At 45.0% G+C, this 17,294-nt stretch overlaps 1 protein-coding gene across 1 annotated transcript in view; it reads right to left on the bottom strand.

Annotated features, from left to right (window-relative positions):
* Positions 1–7,103: 7,103 nt before the first annotated feature.
* FLT1 (fms related receptor tyrosine kinase 1) overlaps positions 7,104–17,294 on the bottom strand; it is a 157,729-nt gene continuing 147,538 nt past the window's right edge. The window contains exon 13 of the mRNA XM_075337366.1: positions 7,104–11,928. Within this exon, the coding sequence (XP_075193481.1) occupies positions 11,531–11,928 (398 nt within the window). The 3' untranslated portion in view covers positions 7,104–11,530. The remainder of the gene's footprint in view (positions 11,929–17,294) is intronic.

Raw genomic sequence — 17,294 nt, 5'->3', positions numbered from 1 at the left:
TATGAGCCGGGGGAAGAAAAAAACCGAGCGCCAATGTAAGTATGACTGAGAACAGCAGAAAAAAAGGTAAGTATACTGACTTTAATTAAAAAAAAAAATAAAAATAAGATCGCTAGTGTAAATACACACACCCACGAAACGTGCTGAATACGGACATACTCCGTGTGCGGTACGTGCAGGCACGGACCCATAGACTAAAGCGGGTCCATGCCTGCGTGCTGCCAGCCAAAAACGGACATGTTGTCCGTGTAGAAAAGCGCACACACGTACTTACCACACTGACACACGTTCCGTGCGATTTTACGTGTGTGCCATCTACCATTGAATAACATGGGTCTCCGTGTCTACGTGTCTCCGGTACATGCAAATACGTACCGCACACGTACAAATTACACAGATGTGTGTTGCGGGTCTAAGAGAGGCATAGCATTTAGAGTAGGACCCAGATGAGCATTACACCTTGACGTTGGTGTGTAGGCAAAAGTAAATTTGGCCAACTTTATTTGCTAAGTAACTCATATTTTTCAAAGAAATGTTTTCTTAGCAGTAATGGGTATTCATATTCCAATGTTCACCATCTACATTCTTGTTTTTTCTTCGTCTTCACTAATGTTCTGTCACACACTACCAGTATTGATTCTTCAATCTTTTATGGCTTTCTTCCCATTTTTTCTATGTATAAGCTGAGACGTCCCCTCACTATTCAGATTCACTCCATAGTAGCTGTTGCATTCCCTGCCTCAGCTTTTATATAGGCTAGGATATACCTTGAGATGTGACAACTTTAAGGTGAAGTGCCCAATCTCCTTCAAGCTGTAAAATGAATATAAAAGAGATAGTGTACAATAAGGCTTTAACTGTGAGATGATCTAGGTGAGAATGAGGGAATTTGTTCACCTGGAAGGGTTGTGTGAGACACAACCACTTGAAGACCTAAATGGCTGCTGTAGACCTTGGAAATGCAGATAGCAGATGGTGAATGATAGGAGTTAAAATCCACGCTGACGTAGAAAGAAAAATGGAAGGCAAGTATTAAAAGGCGATTTTATTCAACGCATTTCGGAGTGGACACTCCTTCATTAGGATCATCACCACCTCCTGTTGTAATGCTAAGTATGGAGAAGTACCAAGAAAGCGGACTAAGGTAAGGGAGGGGGAGCCTATATTATTCAGTTAATTTTAGCTCTGGTTGCAAGAAGGTGGCTTGCTCTCATTTGTAGTATCGTTGCTGAGACTTTGCTGAACTTCTTCCTGAGTCACCTGTGGAAAAGTAGTTCATGTTTTTCCACCTTGTGTGGTCCTTGTGTCTTCCTTTAACGTTTAGTGGGGTTGACGAAGAGCTCAGCACTAGGGATAGCTAGGGTCAGGAATCCGGCTCGGTGTATAGGTGCAGAACCTATCTAGGGTGGTGAGGGACCCCAGGGACTAGCATTAGGTTTGGTCAGGGGTCACGATCTCCCCATTCCCTTTAACGTTTAGTGGAGTTGACAAAGAGCTCATCCCATCCGTTCCCTATTTAGGGTCCAGCACTAGAGATACCTAGAGTCAGATATCCGGCTCGGTGCATAGGTGCAGAACCTATCTAGGGTGGTGAGAGACCCCAGAGGCCAGTGGTAGGTTTAGTTAGGGGTCTTGATCTCCCCCTTCCCTAGATACAGTGATTCCCTTGCCTTACCGTTTACCGCTCACTTGGTACTTCCCTGTACCTAGCGTGACACCTGCAATCTCTAAAATGGCTGTGATCATTTTTGGAATTTTGCAACGGGTTCAGCAACACAAATTGGATTCTCATTTCTTTTAATTACTTAATACTCCAATTGTATCTAGTTTTCTGTTTATTCCCAACAATGTATTTGTTTTTTTTTTACTTGTAAGAAACAATACTAGAAAGGAAGAAGACAATACAGGACGTAGTCGTTGGTGTTGCTGAATGTATCATTTGTTGTCACATTATTGATTGTTTCCCAACATATTTATTCTGCTCCAACACAGAATTTAGAGGAAATGCCATTGTTTACTTGTTACACTTACAATGGCTATTCCCACGTGAAAGAAAAGTGTAGTCGTGGGACCCCCAATTTAGAATCATGAGGGAGGAAACTGCTTTACAGGTTCCCAACCAGAAGTTGTCTGCCCGTCCGAATACTATTCCTGCTGTGCTAAAAACCACCCGTGGGTACCAGTCTCTTGCCTTGTAGCAGACTGACCCCATTATAGCACAGACTGGTTGGCTATTGTTTACAGAATAATGGAGAATTGATACAAAAGTAAAAACAGGAAAACATCACTTAATAACAATCATCCAAATTTAATCTTTTTCTTAAGAAATCCAGGTTACAAAAACAAAAAAATAACATATCCAATCCACAGACACGTGCAAAAATAAGAATATTCTATAAATTGTTAATACAATTTTCAATATTAATTAAAATGCCATCTTTAAAATATGAAAATATATACAATATATATAGAATATGCTACCACGGAATAACAAGATATTGGATTGCAATAAAAAGACCCTGAAATAAGTACATTTAACATAGAACAATGTTAACATATATTGACGGTTATCACTCTATAAATAAGTAATTTCTGACATCTGACATTAAATAAGTTATATATTGACCTATGAGTTTATATGAAATGAATATACACAACTGTATTAAGTTAATGGAAAGTTTCCTTCCAGTTCACAGTGTAAGCTTCATGGGTCATTAATGTTGCCTGTATAATTATATCTGGAAAAAAAAATGGCCACCCTCAAAACTACGAGTCGTTGAATTCACTTCTATTTCAAGTAAAGAGCCAAAATTTGGAAGTAGACAGGTAAGAAGTAGTCATCTAACGTGTGTAGAAAACGTAGAAAGCCAGCACTAGTCCCAGGCGTAAAATCCAAAAAGTTTACTCAATGTGATAAAATCCAGAAAATAGAAATAAAAGCACATTGGTGCAGAGCATGGCAACGCGTTTCAGACCCATGTGGTCCTTACTCACTGCCAGGCATTGGGATTGTCCCAACTTAGCAAGTTTTCACTAATCTACAGGAGGCTTGAAAAAGACCTGTAATGGGTCGAAACATTACTTCCATGGCAGAATAAAGAAGGGATTTTTTATTTCTCATCTAATTGGGATGCTGTCTGTTCCTTATAATCTACAGGATAAGTGATAACGTGATGATTAGAGATGAGTGAACCTGAAAGTCAGTGTTTGGTATGCACTCCTTTCCCATGAAAAAAAGAGTTTGGGTTCGGAGTTTAGGTGCTTTACGGGTACAAATCACTCGCGTGAGCATCGCTGTGCTCGGGTACACTCTGTGCTCAGCCCAGCAGTGTTTGATCGTTTTACAAGGGGGGTAACAACATCGAGATTAGATGTAATGTGCACCAAACAAAAAAAATGGAAAAACCCCACCAACTCGCCAATCGATGACTTCAAATGAAGTTCAGCTCAAGTCCAGGTCCAAAACCAAACCAAACTGTATAAAAGTTCAGCAAGACCGGCAGAACCCGAACGTCCACAGGTCCGCTCATCTCTAGTGCTGATCGAATAATGTCCCATTACTGGACTCCCACCAATCCCAAGAATGAGGCTTTAGCCATTCATTCTCTATGATGGAACTGCCGGAGAGAGCCAACCACCAGCAAACACCAAGTTGTTACCTGTCCTGTCGATAAGGAATAACTCTCTAAATTGGGCGAAATTCTTTAAATTGCATTAGTTTAATACAGTATCGTTAATTTAATCCCTTCAAATTACATCATTAATGATTTCTCTTCTTCCACTAATGGTGCTTTGCCTGTCTTGTGTCTCAAACGTAGCCTGACTACAAAAAAGCAATATAAATCTGACCAAGAACGATATAATCCACTCAAATTCAAGGCACTTGAGAAGGTTATGTACAAAAACACATACCTGTAACTTCACGTTATATTCCTTCAAATAAATTATTAAACCAATACAAACCACCCGAAACACTTATTTAATCCATTTCAGAAAGCAGATCTATAGACCTTTTGGTCTGAAATGCGTCAAACTGTACTTAAAATGTTACGGTAGCAAAAATGTTTTGGATTTCTTTCATCCTATCAGTCATCTTAGTTGTCATCTTGTCTCCTTGTGCAACTCCTCTACAATTGAACATGAGTGATTGTTATTTCTGATTGTTCATTGTGTGGATCAGAAAACCCATTCAAAATTAGGGAACTATGGGTTAAAAAGGAAACGACAGGCCCAATCCAGACTCTCCAGATCCAAGAGTGGCATCAAAAACCGTATCTGTCTCTGGAGGACCCAACATGTGCACACATTCTGCAGACAGCACTACTATTGTAGTTGAGAATTTTGTAATGCTTCATTTCTCCTCTGGGGGAGCTGCAGGGAAATTATACACAAGCTACTGCTGATTGCTAAGTGTCCCAGTAGTAGAACATCAACTTCCAATCAAGGGATCCTCCTAAAGTTGCCAAATCTTTACTTAAAGCTGGAAATTGCCTATTTTGACTGGACAAGCAAATTATCTTGAAGATGTTGAGGGAAAAAGGGCTCAAGCATGTAGCATTTCAATGCTCATCATTTGTTTTTATGTCTCCTCATTAGAAACACATATATACTCACTTGAACTGAGCAAAATGTATGGTGGAGTTGGGAGGAACAACAACAATTTCTCTGCTGACAGTTATACAAAATAAGGTCACGCTACCAGAAATAGATTGTCTAGAATTACACAGCCCAAAAACTATGGGCAGAGCACCCAACATATAATCATGAGTGCCTAGCCTTACTTTATTTAAAGGAAACCTATCACCTTCAGGCCCTTCTGTGCTGCATTCCATAAAGGTGCAGGCTATCCCCTGACTCCCATTGTACACCCCAATAATACCTTTTGAAAATCTTCCGCGCTCTATGTAAATGTGGACGGTCCGGTCCGATGGGCGTCCTTGGTGCAGCTCCTGTCCCTACTCTCTGCACTGATAGCTGTCCATTTGATATTACTGACGTGGATGACACCTCTTGGGTCATCCACATAGCTCGGTGAAGTTTTGCGCCTGCGCAGAGACATCACCGGCTTGTACACTCACACTTTGCTCTGTCCTACTGCTGGCAGAGTCTAATACATAGATATGCTTGCACTGAACAGCGAGGTCTCTACGTCCTCCACGTCGTTGGGTGAAATATCGCGTATGCACACTTATATATTAGAATCTTCCCGCAGAAGGGCAGAGGAAAGTGCACCTGCGCGAGACGGTGATGTTTCTGCGCAGGCGTGAGATTTCACTCAGCTATGTGGATGACACACGAGATGTCATCTATGTCAATCATATCAAGAGGATAGCTATCAAGGCAGAGAGGAGGCACAGAAACCGCACAAAGGACGCCCATCGGACCGGACTGTTTGAATTTACATATAGAAAGGGAGATTTTCCAAAGGTATTTTTGGGGTGTACAGGTGGAGTCAGGAGGTTACATGCACCTTTATGAAACGCAGCACAGGCTCTGCTGAAGGTGCTAGTTTTAGTTTATACATGAAAAGTCTGGTGACAGGTTCCCTTTAACAGTCCTAACTATTTACAGCACCATCTCAGATAGTCACCATGCTAATGTTTTCATAAATCAGCAATACACAGTACTTCCATCTTGAAGTGCAACCCCCAAAAAAGTCCATGTTGTCTCTATACATCACACTTTCAGTGGAATCTCAGAATCTCACCTCCAGATACTATAGTCTCGTTATCTCAATAACACATTAAGAGTTCCATAAACCCCGGAGGTCTCCCCTATTGTTTGATACACCAGACCTCCATTGTTAGCGGTACAAGCTTTATAAAACCGTCCACTGATTGAGCACAGTGCAGGGTCTTTAGTAACATTCGTGCCCCATATTCATACTTTCAGCAGATTCCGCACGTTTTTTAGAGCTCGATGACAAAGTAGTTTATTTTATTAAATGGGAAAACATGAAGTCATGCCCCGAGTCTGCAGATTTCTGAAGAATTCCATCTTGTGCATCTACTCTGTTTCTGTTTTCTGTCAATCCCATTCTTCCTGTCCCCCTTTCCACAAATATTCTATTTAAGGACTTGTTTATTTTGGATTAGTGCCGTAACTAAATGAATCTGAAAACAAGCTCCGTGCGAGATATTTATAGGCTCCGCACCGCACATTCAGCTTGGAAGCCTCAGTCCTTGTAAAGGAGCTCTGTCACTTCAGAAATTGCTTGTCATGGGCACAGTGATGTCATCACTTTTCTTGTGATGTCACAGTGGGCACAGTGATGTCATCACCTTCTATCCTCCATGAAAATATAGAGGGAGACAGATAGGATTATGGCTGCGTGGTCTCTGACGAAACTGATGTCTGTCAACTAGAGAATGATAATGGACCCTACCCATTGAAAGTGGGAGACATTTGGAAATGGATTTACTATTTTCCTAGAAACAGCTCCACTCTTGCCCAAAGTCCATGTCTAGAATTGCATCTTGGCCCTATTTTGGTGCAATACCAAACACAACTGGAAGTCAAGAGCGGCATTGACCTTTCTTTTAATTCGATACAACTTCTTTAAACCCTCATCTATGGGTTTTTGGTGGGACCTGCTCACCATAATGTTTAGGAATGCCTTAAAGAGGACCAACCACCAGGATTTTCATATATAAACTAAAGGCATTGCTACACTGGCACTATCATGCTGATTCTATACACACCTTTAGTTGTGAGATCGGATGTATAGTTTCTGAAATATAGGCAAGTAAAGTATGTGAAATGCACTGTTATTTGATGAGAGGTGCAACAGAATATCTAATAAGTGGGCCAGGTTTTGCTAGTTATTTCTGCCCCTGTCTGCTGCCTGTCCTTTCTCCCCCTTGTCCTTCCTCCCCCTTCCTCCCCCAGTAATAGCAGAGACAGGGGGAGGAAGGACAGGCAGCAGACAGGGATGGGAATAACTAGCAAAACCCGACCCACCTATTATATATTCTCTAGCACCTCTCATCAAATCACAGTGCATTTCACAAACTTTACTTACCTGTATTTCAGAAACTATTCATCCGATCTCACAACTAATGGTACGTATAGAATAAGCATGATAGCACCAGTATAGCACTGTCTTTAGTTTATATAGTAAAATCCTGGTGCTTGGTCCTCTTTAACTCTCCCCTAACATAAGATTAGAGGAAGAAAAAAGGCATGTTGGATTTTAACATTCTTGATTCTTTTATTATGATGGAAGATGAGTTGCTCCCAGAGATACCTGTCAATGGTTTACTACACTGTCCCCAATGAAAACACATGGATACTTGATTGGGCTGAGCGTTCATGTGTATGGAGGCTTCAGTAGGAATAGGTGTCATCTAAGGCCACTTCACATGGACAACATTCAAGGTCTGAGTACAGACAGGCCATGGATTTCTTGACTTTAGTCAAGCCTATATTTAGGCTGGCTTAACCCATATGGACCACTTTGGGTCTCCTGGCTTAACCACCTCTTATGAGGCTGTTGAGTTTGGCTCAGGAAACCTATGGTCATTCCGGCCAAGTGGAACTGGGACTAACATTGTTCTTTCCACTTCCACTTTCATTCCAGCCATATTAAGACGACACACATGAAATGTTGATCCAAAATAACAAATCTCATTAATTAAACCCTACTATAAAAAAAAATGTGTTTCCAGAATACAATATTTGTGATCAGTAGATGATTTTATAGAGGGGTCAGGAAGGGTAAAGTATTTGGGGAGAGTTAAGAAGAATATTGGGAAATAAGTCTAGAACTTTATCATCTTGGACCTCGTAACTTTATTCTCCAGAATCTATAAGCTCAGTAAAAAGCTAAAAGCAAAACCTTGCCTGAAGATACTGTAGACGTCCCGTCATACAACAGTAAGGCCGAGTTCATATGTCCATTAATTATAGATCCGATAATCAAACAAACAGGATCAGTTTCATTCTGACGCAAAACAGATGCACTTTAAATCTTCCTTTCAGATTAAATTAATTGATTTATTCACGAGGTAAAAAATTTTTTTAGGTTGTCCCGGCTTAAAAAAAAATAAAAATCTCTGCTGAATCCATTTGTTAAATGAACAGATCAGGTTTTAGCGTATCGGTTTTGAGTCAGAACGAAACTAAATCCAGTTTTATTCTCTTAACTTGATCCACTTCAAACACACGATTACTGCAAGTGTGAACTCGGCCTAAGCAGTGTAAGTCACACCTTATATCTTCAGTGTATTTCTCAGTGCATTGCTAGCCAAATATTTACTTTTCATTAAATTTTATATTAAAATATTAAAGACATTATGTACAAAATCATCTAAAAAAACCCCACAAAAAAACATACAAAAGTATAGGTTATCCTTAAATATTTGCTGGCTTTATACAATATAATAGTTCTGAGTTATGACTGCAGAGGACGCATATATGTACATTATAGACAATGTTTTCAATCTGGAAATAACTATTGCCATTGAGGGTAAGAGAATGAGATATCTCCACCGAGAGGAGTATGAGATATCGTGTACGGCATCCAAAGTATTTTCACAAATTGATTTGTTCATTAGATGATCCAACGAAACAAATTTAGAAGAGTTGTCACCAATAACCTCACCTCGTAAGTAAAGATTTGAAGCTGTACATACAGTATGTACATTATACAAGTACGCTGTTAGTATTTGGTGCTCATGGTGCCCGTTGATCATTGTTATGTTGTATCTCGAATGAAAGCTGATGAGAATAACTTGATACGTAAATTGCCTCTTCAGAGATGTAGAGGACTTGAAGTCTAGGTCCACCTATTGGAAGTAGGAATCCTAAAAGTCATAATTTACCCTTTAACGCACCTTGCCATATGACTTACGATAAAAGCCAATCCATAGTGTTTGGGGGTGTTACCCCTCATCAGTGCAAAGCATGAAATCTGATTTGGATGCATGAGAGGCTTCTGTCTAGAGTCTGAGGGGCAACATTTCTCCTTGTGGAGAGTTAAAGGCTCATTATACAAGTACGCTGTTAGTATTTGGTGCTCATGATGCCCGTTGATCATTGTTATGTTGTATCGTGAATAAAAAGCCGATGAGAATAACTTAATATTTAAATTGTCTCTTCAGAGAGATAGAGGACTTAAAGTGTAGGGCCACCTATTCAAAGTAGCAATCCTAAAAGTCAATATTGACCCTTTAACAAGCCTTGACATATGACTTAAGCTGGGTTTACACACTGCAACATCGCAAAGGACATCGCTGTAACGTCACCGGTTTGGTGACGCAATAGCGACCTCCCTAAGTCTCTGCTAAGTCTCTGGTGAGCTGTCAAACAGGCAAACCTGGCCAACAACTCAACAGCGATCCGAACCTGCAGAGCGACCTAGCTGGTTGTTGGGGACGTTGATAAGCAGCCTTTTGAAAGGGAAGTTGCTAACAAAGTCGCTGCAAAGTCTTCACACACTGAAACTTCATGCTGCACAGCGGGAAACAAAGGACCTAGGAATGGTCCTGAACGATTTGTAACGATCACAACTTCACAGCAGGGGCCGGGTCGCTGATAGGTTTCACACACTGCAACATCGCAAACAACATCGCTATTGCGTCACAAAACCGGTGACGTTACAGCGATGTCGTTTGAGATGTTGCAGTGTGTAAACCCAGCTTTAGGATAAAAGTCAATCCATGGTGTTTTGGAGTGTTTCCCTTCATCAGTGCAAAGCATGAGATCTGATTTGGATGCATGAGAGGCTTCTGACTAGGGTCTGAGGGGCAACATTTCTCCTTGTGGAGAGTCGCAAGGGTTGATATTGACTTTTAGGATTGCTACTTCCCATAGGTGGCATGAGAGTTGAAGTCCTCTTCTTTGAAGAGACAATTTGCATATTTAATTCCCCAAATGATCATTACATGGCTTATAAGCCTCCTTACACTGGCATGTAACTCTTCACAAGGAGAAACGTTACCCCTTAGACCCCAGAGAATCACTTCATATGTCAATCACTTCATATGGCAAATGTAGTTGCCGTCCAGGCTGAAGATAGCAGACTCCCTACTTATGTGCTATATAATTATTTCCAGTATTGAATGGTTAGTGAACAAGCACCTTTTACCAAGTTCAGCACCTCAGCACCATCTCAAACACCAGCCATCTCTTCAAAAGAAAAGTCTACTTCAATAAAACCGTAATGCAACCAGCAAAAACAGTGGTGGACTTCTGGTGACCCTTAGCTACATGTGGTCACCAAAAAGGTCATCTCTGACCTCCTGAGTTGTCTAATGATGTGCTCTTCCCAGTGATTGATCACTGGGCCAACATTGTGCACAGGGTCATAGGACAATGAGATTATACACCAAGTAACCAACCAACCGTAGACAGCCTAGAAGGGATCTGGTGCGTCTCAGTAAAATCCTCAACGTTTCAACTTATACAGATCTATATTTTGATGCCAATACTGAAGCATCATATCTTATATGTATTTTTACACAATCACGGAAGACAACATGAAATCTTTTAATAAATATACCTTTTATCCCCATATAACATAGACACTGTGATCCATCAACTGATCAATTTACATCTTCCGTAGGTTTGTCAGATATTTCTAACCAGACATAATACATTGGGGTCTGATGCAAATTATCCTGCCATGGTTTTGAGTGTCTAATCATATATGCTATATCTTAAAGCATTAAATAATTTAATAATATAGATTTGATTGCATAGAAAAAAATTGGCCAAATATTCCCTAAATACAGCACACCCATTTTGACTTCATATTTTATTTAGATACGTATCTGCTTATAACTTAATATGACTGGGCCATGTAGAAGTCCTCAGTCTGAAGAAGGGTTCCAAAATCCTACAATGGCTTCCATTGATCATAAGTGGTTCACCTTCAATTCTGGACCTTCTTCTTAAACTTAACACCTCTTTTAGGAGGCAGATCCTCCTCCCGCTGACACTTTAATATAGCAGCTCAATCAGTAAGGTGCATTATAGCTACCAGTCAATCGACAATTCAATATCACTTCATATGGAAACCAAGATATTGAAAGTTAAAAAAAAGTGATCTTTCATATTTGTTCCACTATTTTCCACTTTGCATATTTCCATTAAATTATTTATATCATTAGAATTTTCAAAACTTTCCAAACCTGAGATTTAAAATAAATTTTGGTACATGACATCTGTCTTCAGACAAATTAATGTAAAAGTAACCCTAACCCTTACGAAATGTGCTACAGATCTGGCCTAGTTTGAGTAGACATGATATGTTCCTCCTCAGTACTATATTCTACACTTATGTACTGAAGCAAATCTGCAGAATAATCTTTGAACTTTATCTCTTCCATCTTTGGACTGTTATTTTTTTTCTTCCAGGAATATAAATGGCTTCCGATACAGTAGAGAACGATAAGAATGTGGTCTGCACTGGCGAGTAGCCACTGCTCCATACATCCACGGCCATTCCTCCAGTCCTTCCAGGAAGTATATTCAGTACCTTTGATTTTCAATCACAATCTTTTTAAGATCAAAATGGTTTGAGTCATTTTTATTGGGTCGTGCTACTTTCTGTTGAATAATTTTTTCTTCTCTGTTTAGAGGTCCGTGATAAGTGAACTTTCCTATTGCTATGTTCTCCTTTCATGATAATGTCTTTACTCTCAGACATGATGTCTCCTGTGAAGGTGTTGGTCGCTCTACACTCGTAGATTCCGGAATCGGCTTGTGTTGCATTCTGGACGACCACGGTTAGAATCGTAGAATACTCAGTTGTGATTGCATTTCTGTGCTTACTGATGCTGTGGTTTATTGTTCGATTTCCGACTCTCCTACGTAAAATCCAACTAATGTTTGTGTAAAGGTATTTGTTGACGGAACATGTTAAGGTCATGTTTTCGCCTTCTTTCGCCAACCTGTCGGTGGTTATGTGGAATCCATTGGGTACATCTGTAAGAGTTAAAATATATACATCAAACCTAGGCAGCATTTTGGACAATTTTAATTATTCCTCAATTTCAGCAGACTATTACATTAATAGGTAGTAGAATAAAAGGGAATAGCCTACAACTTTCAGTTTGTGTTTAGCTGGATTAATTTTCCTTGGCTGAAAATACAATACATCATTTTAAAGTCCAAGAAAAATCCCCAAAAACTTAATGATTGAGCCATAGTGATTAGTGGTGACTTCACTCACCCCTCTGCCACGGCCGGTAGTGTCACTGTTAAAGTGCAGGGCTGTGCCCCGCACTTCGCTAGGCCTTTAACACTGACAGTGCCGACCCTCGGCAAACACCAAGTGACGTCACTGCTGATCGCTGTGGCTCATTCATTCTCTGGAGCTCACAGCGAGCAGTCATGTTCCATAATCATGTGCTGTGAAGTTCAGATGTATCAGAGCTGAATCGTCGTTTGGATTACGTCGGACCTGGAGGGGTGTTTTGGGGCTTAATAAAGTGGTGAAAGAGGGGGCTTTTTGTCTTTTATTGCAAATAAAGGATTTTTTTGATGTTTGTGTTTATTTACTTTCACTTACAGATTAGTGATAGGGGTGTCTCATAGACGCCTGCCATTACTAATCTAGAGGTTAGTGGCAGCTGTGGGCTGTTATTAACCTCTTATATTACCGCAATTGCCACCGCACCAGGGCAATCGGGAAGAGCCAGTTAAAGTGCCGGTGTTATCGCATCTAATGGATGTGACAATTCCGTGGTGGCTTTAGGCTGCTATTGTTAGCCTGAGGGGGTCCCAATAACCATGGGACTCCCCAGGCTGAGAATACCAGCCCCCAGCTGTTGGGCTTTATCATGGCTGGGTATCAAAATTGGGGGCACCCCACGGTAATATTTTTAAAATTATTTACTTAAATAATTTAAAAGAAAAAGCTGCATCTAGTTCCTTTTATTTTGATACACAGCCAAGATAAGCGCAGAGCTGGGAGCTGCCGTGCTGGGTATCATAATACGGGGGGACCCAACGCCACAGGTTTTATTTATTAATATACCCCAATAATGACCCACAGACAGTTGCACTGCTTTTCCCGCCCACTAGCCATCCTGGTGCCTATGATTGGTTGCACTCAGCTGACACGCTGACACTCTGGGTGGGGGCACGTCTGACTGTAACCAATAACAGGCACCGGTGGGCGGGGAAAGCAGTGCATATGGATGAGCAGTAATTAGCGGCCCAGGAAGTGAATACGAGGCCTGGGAGCAGCCTACAGCCACACCGGAGCCTCGGTAAGTACAACGCGCTTGCTCCCATGTCCCTATCCCTTCTACCGCCTTTTTAATTGCCAGAGTCTTGTCCCCCTATACTTATATGGGGACCGGAATCCGGCCCGGAATCGGACTTTAGAAACTGGATCACGAGGATCAGCCAGTCTCGGTTATCTGTGAGTCCGTTCATCCCTACTTACTGCTAATTTTTATAGTCTTTACAAAAAAGGTGTGGCTCACAGGATTCTTTGGGGTGGTGTCTTTAAGCCACTCTGCATAATTACACTCTGAGCACCACCCCCCTTGGTGAAAACCAAAAAAATCAGCACTGAATAGAAATGCGCATATCTCTGTAACCATACAGCAGATTTAAAAAAATAAATAAATAAATAAATCAAGAGACGGCACACTCAGTGGAGCAGTGGGAATAAAATAACAGCTAACAATGCCCACTTTTAATTTAGTGACAATATCCTTTAAACAACAGAATTATCATTCACTAACAACTTAAGCCTGCTTTACACGGTACGATCTATCATGCAATTTCACTATCGATTGTACCCGCCCCCGTCGTTTGTGTGTCACGGGCAATTAGTTGCCCGTGGCGCACAAAGTTGTTAACCCCCGTCACATGCACTTACCTGCTGAGCGACCTCGCTGTGGGCGGCGAACATCCTCTTCCTGAAGGGGGGGGGGGGGCGTTCGGCGTCACAGCAACGTCACACAGCCATCGGCCAATAGAAGCGGAGGGGCGGAGATGAGCGGGACGTAAACATCCCACCCACCTCCTTCCTTCCGCATAGCCGGCGGGTGCCGCGGGATGGAGGTAAGCTGCTGTTCATCGTTCCCGGGGTGTCACATGGAGCGGCGTGTGCTACCCCGGGAACGATGAGCAACCGGCGCCATTTTAATTAAAATTAAACGAAATTATGAAACCGAGCGACGAGTACACGACTCACGATTTGTGATACTGCGTCGCTCGGAGGTGTCACACAGCCCGACGTCGCAAGCGATGCCGGATGTGCGCTACAAAAACCGTGACCCTTACGATCTATCGCACGATAGATCGTCTCGTGTAAAGTGTGGCGCCCTGGACAAGCCAGGACGTCACAGGTACTATAACAACACACCCCACACCCCGGCTAGGCACATCTAAGTCAAACACAAATCCTTGTTGCCTCCCTCCAGGGGCTGATGTCCACACCAGGGGGGTGGGCTAGGCGGTTGGCCCCGCCCACCGAGGAGTTCACAGTCCTGGAGGCGGGAAAAGGAAGCGGAGAGCAGATCAGTTTTGGAAAGTGAAGTGGTAGTAGAGGAGACTGACCGTGTTCGGGTGCGTGGCCCGGGCACATACAGCAAGGTTGGCAGATGGTGGTGACCGTCTGCAGGAGAGGCTGATTGGAGTGAACCGTAAGGACCGGGGATGGGCGGTGGCCCGCCGGTACCGGATCGGGGAGCGAAGAGAAGCCAGCACCATTCGGCAGGGCCTACGGACCCCGACCAGGCTAGGAGTCGCCGTTTAACCGGTCAAATCCGTTAGCGAAGGGAACCTCCGGGGTTTCCCAGCAGTCAAGACCCGATTGAAGGCAATAGCTCACACCGTGAAGGGAAACACAGTCACCGCCAAGGCTACAGTTTCCAGGGCCAGAGCCTGCGGGCAAAAGGGGCTCCCTCAGCATCCATCCAAGCTGGGGAGCGGGTTACTGGTGGGAAGCCATTGGAACCGTAAACACAACACAGGTGCAGGGAAAGGCAGTCACCACCAACCTACCGGGAGAACTACCGCAGCCGTCTGTGGGACCCATCCATCCAGCCGTTTGTTTTACCGGAGACTTTGCATTGATCATTGGCTGAGTGAGTACCACCGTGCCGTGCGGCACCGCGCTGCCCCCGCGACCCTGCACCTCACCAGGCCTCGTAACCCGCCTGCCATCACCATCCCTAACCCTCATCGGGCCCCGGGACAACCAACCCCCCTACCCACGGAGGGGAGAAACAACATCCAAGTTGCTCCCTGTCACCGCTCCCGGGATCCCCGTCCAGAGCAGTGGTGGTGCCACAACCTCACCACAAACCGTGGGTGGCGTCACGGACAATATCCCTAAACCAAACCACCCCTTTCACTCACGGGCGAGGAGCGCCGCTCGAGTCCCCGGGATCCGGCCCACCGCTCGAGCCACCGAGCAACAGCAGCAGCAGCCGGACCTGAGCAGTGGGTGAGCGCAGCGTCCCCTCCCCGCCTGCGACAACTTGGCGTCACGAACAGGATCTTACCGCTCTGCCATCGGGTAGAGGTGTGCCTTGTGACCGCTGGAGGTGTCCGGCCGAAAATTTTGAGAAGCCGCCATTTTGGGCGCGAAAAGTCCCCGCTCGAGCGTCTTCCCGAGCAGTGGAGGCACGAAAGCTGAAACCCCGCCCCTGTAGAGCAGGAGCCGGAAAAAGACTAAGGGGGACGGATGGCGTCTGGCTGCATGTAGCCCGCGGCTATAAAAGCAGGGACGCCAGGACCCTGCGGCCATCTTGTGGTTCCTGGAAGAGGCCGCCGCAGCGATGTACCAACCGTCCCGCAGCACCATAGCCCCCGCGCCTGGAACCGCGGCGTGGGTGGAGGTCCGGACCGCTCAGCTTCAACAACGGCTGCAGATCAGAGTGCAACTCCTCTTGGAGGAGTGGGAGGTCGACATGGCGGAGGTGGTGGCGGCCATACGGAGACGCGAGGTGGAGGGAGTCTTGGAAGAGAGGGTAAGTGACCCATGCCCCTGTACCCCTAGTGGTTCGGTCATCGCGGCCGAGGGACCCGGTCTACACCCGCTCGCCCTGCTACCTCCCCCGCTACCAGTGTTGGCTGCTGCTGCCCCGCCACTAGGCCCGCTACCCCCACCACCGGTATTGGTACCCCGCCAATCCACCCAGGCGGACCGACCTGCAGCCGGGGCCCGTGACCGCTCGGAGCCTCTCCTGTGGAAGGTGCCGAAGTCCGAGGCCGTCGGAAGAGAGATACCGGAGGCACCTGTGGAGACTTCCCCCGAACGGTGCCGACAGACCGCTCCATGCAGGAGGTCCAGCGGGAGACGACTCCTGTGCCCATCCCCCACGCCTCGGCTGAGGCCGCACCGGGTTGCCGCTGCAGGGCAGCACCCCAGGCCATGACACCGCGGGACCTTCCCCCCAGAATGCCAGTCCTGGGCAGCGTGAAGGAGGTCTCGCAGGGCCCGACCCATGCCCTGGGGCCCGCAGTGGCCCCTTACTGGGACAGAGGATAGACCCCGCTGGGCCAGGAGATTGCGGAGAGGAAGCGAAGGAAGGCGGAGCTGGTAGCCCGCACGATAAAGGATAAAGAAAGCCTCCGCCAGGCCACCTTACGGGTACGGGGCCCGCTCTATGAAGGACAAGTGAGGAGGTTTGACGTCCGTCGGGTGTACGGGTTCATATACGAGCCGGGCCTGGAGGCCGAAATCTTTGTGGCCTGTCGGGACGTCAATGGCCACCTACCCGAGGACCATCCAGGCCGCAACCTGATGCCGGGGGACTTGGTCCAATACACCAGGCACTGCGGGGAGAGGGGTTGGTTTGCGATGGATGTGAAGCTGAGGGGCAGTCAAGAGGCCCGAGTATCCGCCCAGCCACCTCCCCTGGCCGACACCGTGGATCTGGAGTAAGTCAGTGGTGCACCGTTGTTAGAGGTTGCCCCCGTTGGGTCCACCAGTTTAAAAGTTTTTGAATGATAAGTAATCACCTGAAGAAGTAACCAGATTGGCACGTTGATTGAACCGGCCGTTGCCGGCAACTGTTGTCCCCGTAGGGACTGTCTTTAATCCTTGCGCAAGGAACTGCTTACGGACAAGCCCGAGAACTTGCAGGGCAACCACAAACTTAGTGGAATGTAAATAAAAATGTGTTGGCTTGCAACCGTTACCGCCTCCGGAGAGGCTGATTTGGGAGGATGGGCCTGGAGGAAAGGGATGGCCCAGGCCCGCCACTACCGTAACCGGTGGCGATCCTCCGGGGGTTCAGGGGTTCCCCATGGACGTGGGTCCCCTGAAAGAGACCGTAGCCGCTCGGGCAGCTTGGTTCTGGACTGGGGTCAAGGGGTGTTGC

This window comes from Anomaloglossus baeobatrachus, chromosome 2, assembly GCF_048569485.1.
Source record: "Anomaloglossus baeobatrachus isolate aAnoBae1 chromosome 2, aAnoBae1.hap1, whole genome shotgun sequence".
In the NCBI taxonomy this organism is placed as follows: Eukaryota; Metazoa; Chordata; class Amphibia; order Anura; family Aromobatidae; genus Anomaloglossus; species Anomaloglossus baeobatrachus.
The sequence above is the reverse complement of the archived record's forward strand: the minus strand, read 5'-3'. Positions and strand labels throughout refer to the sequence as shown.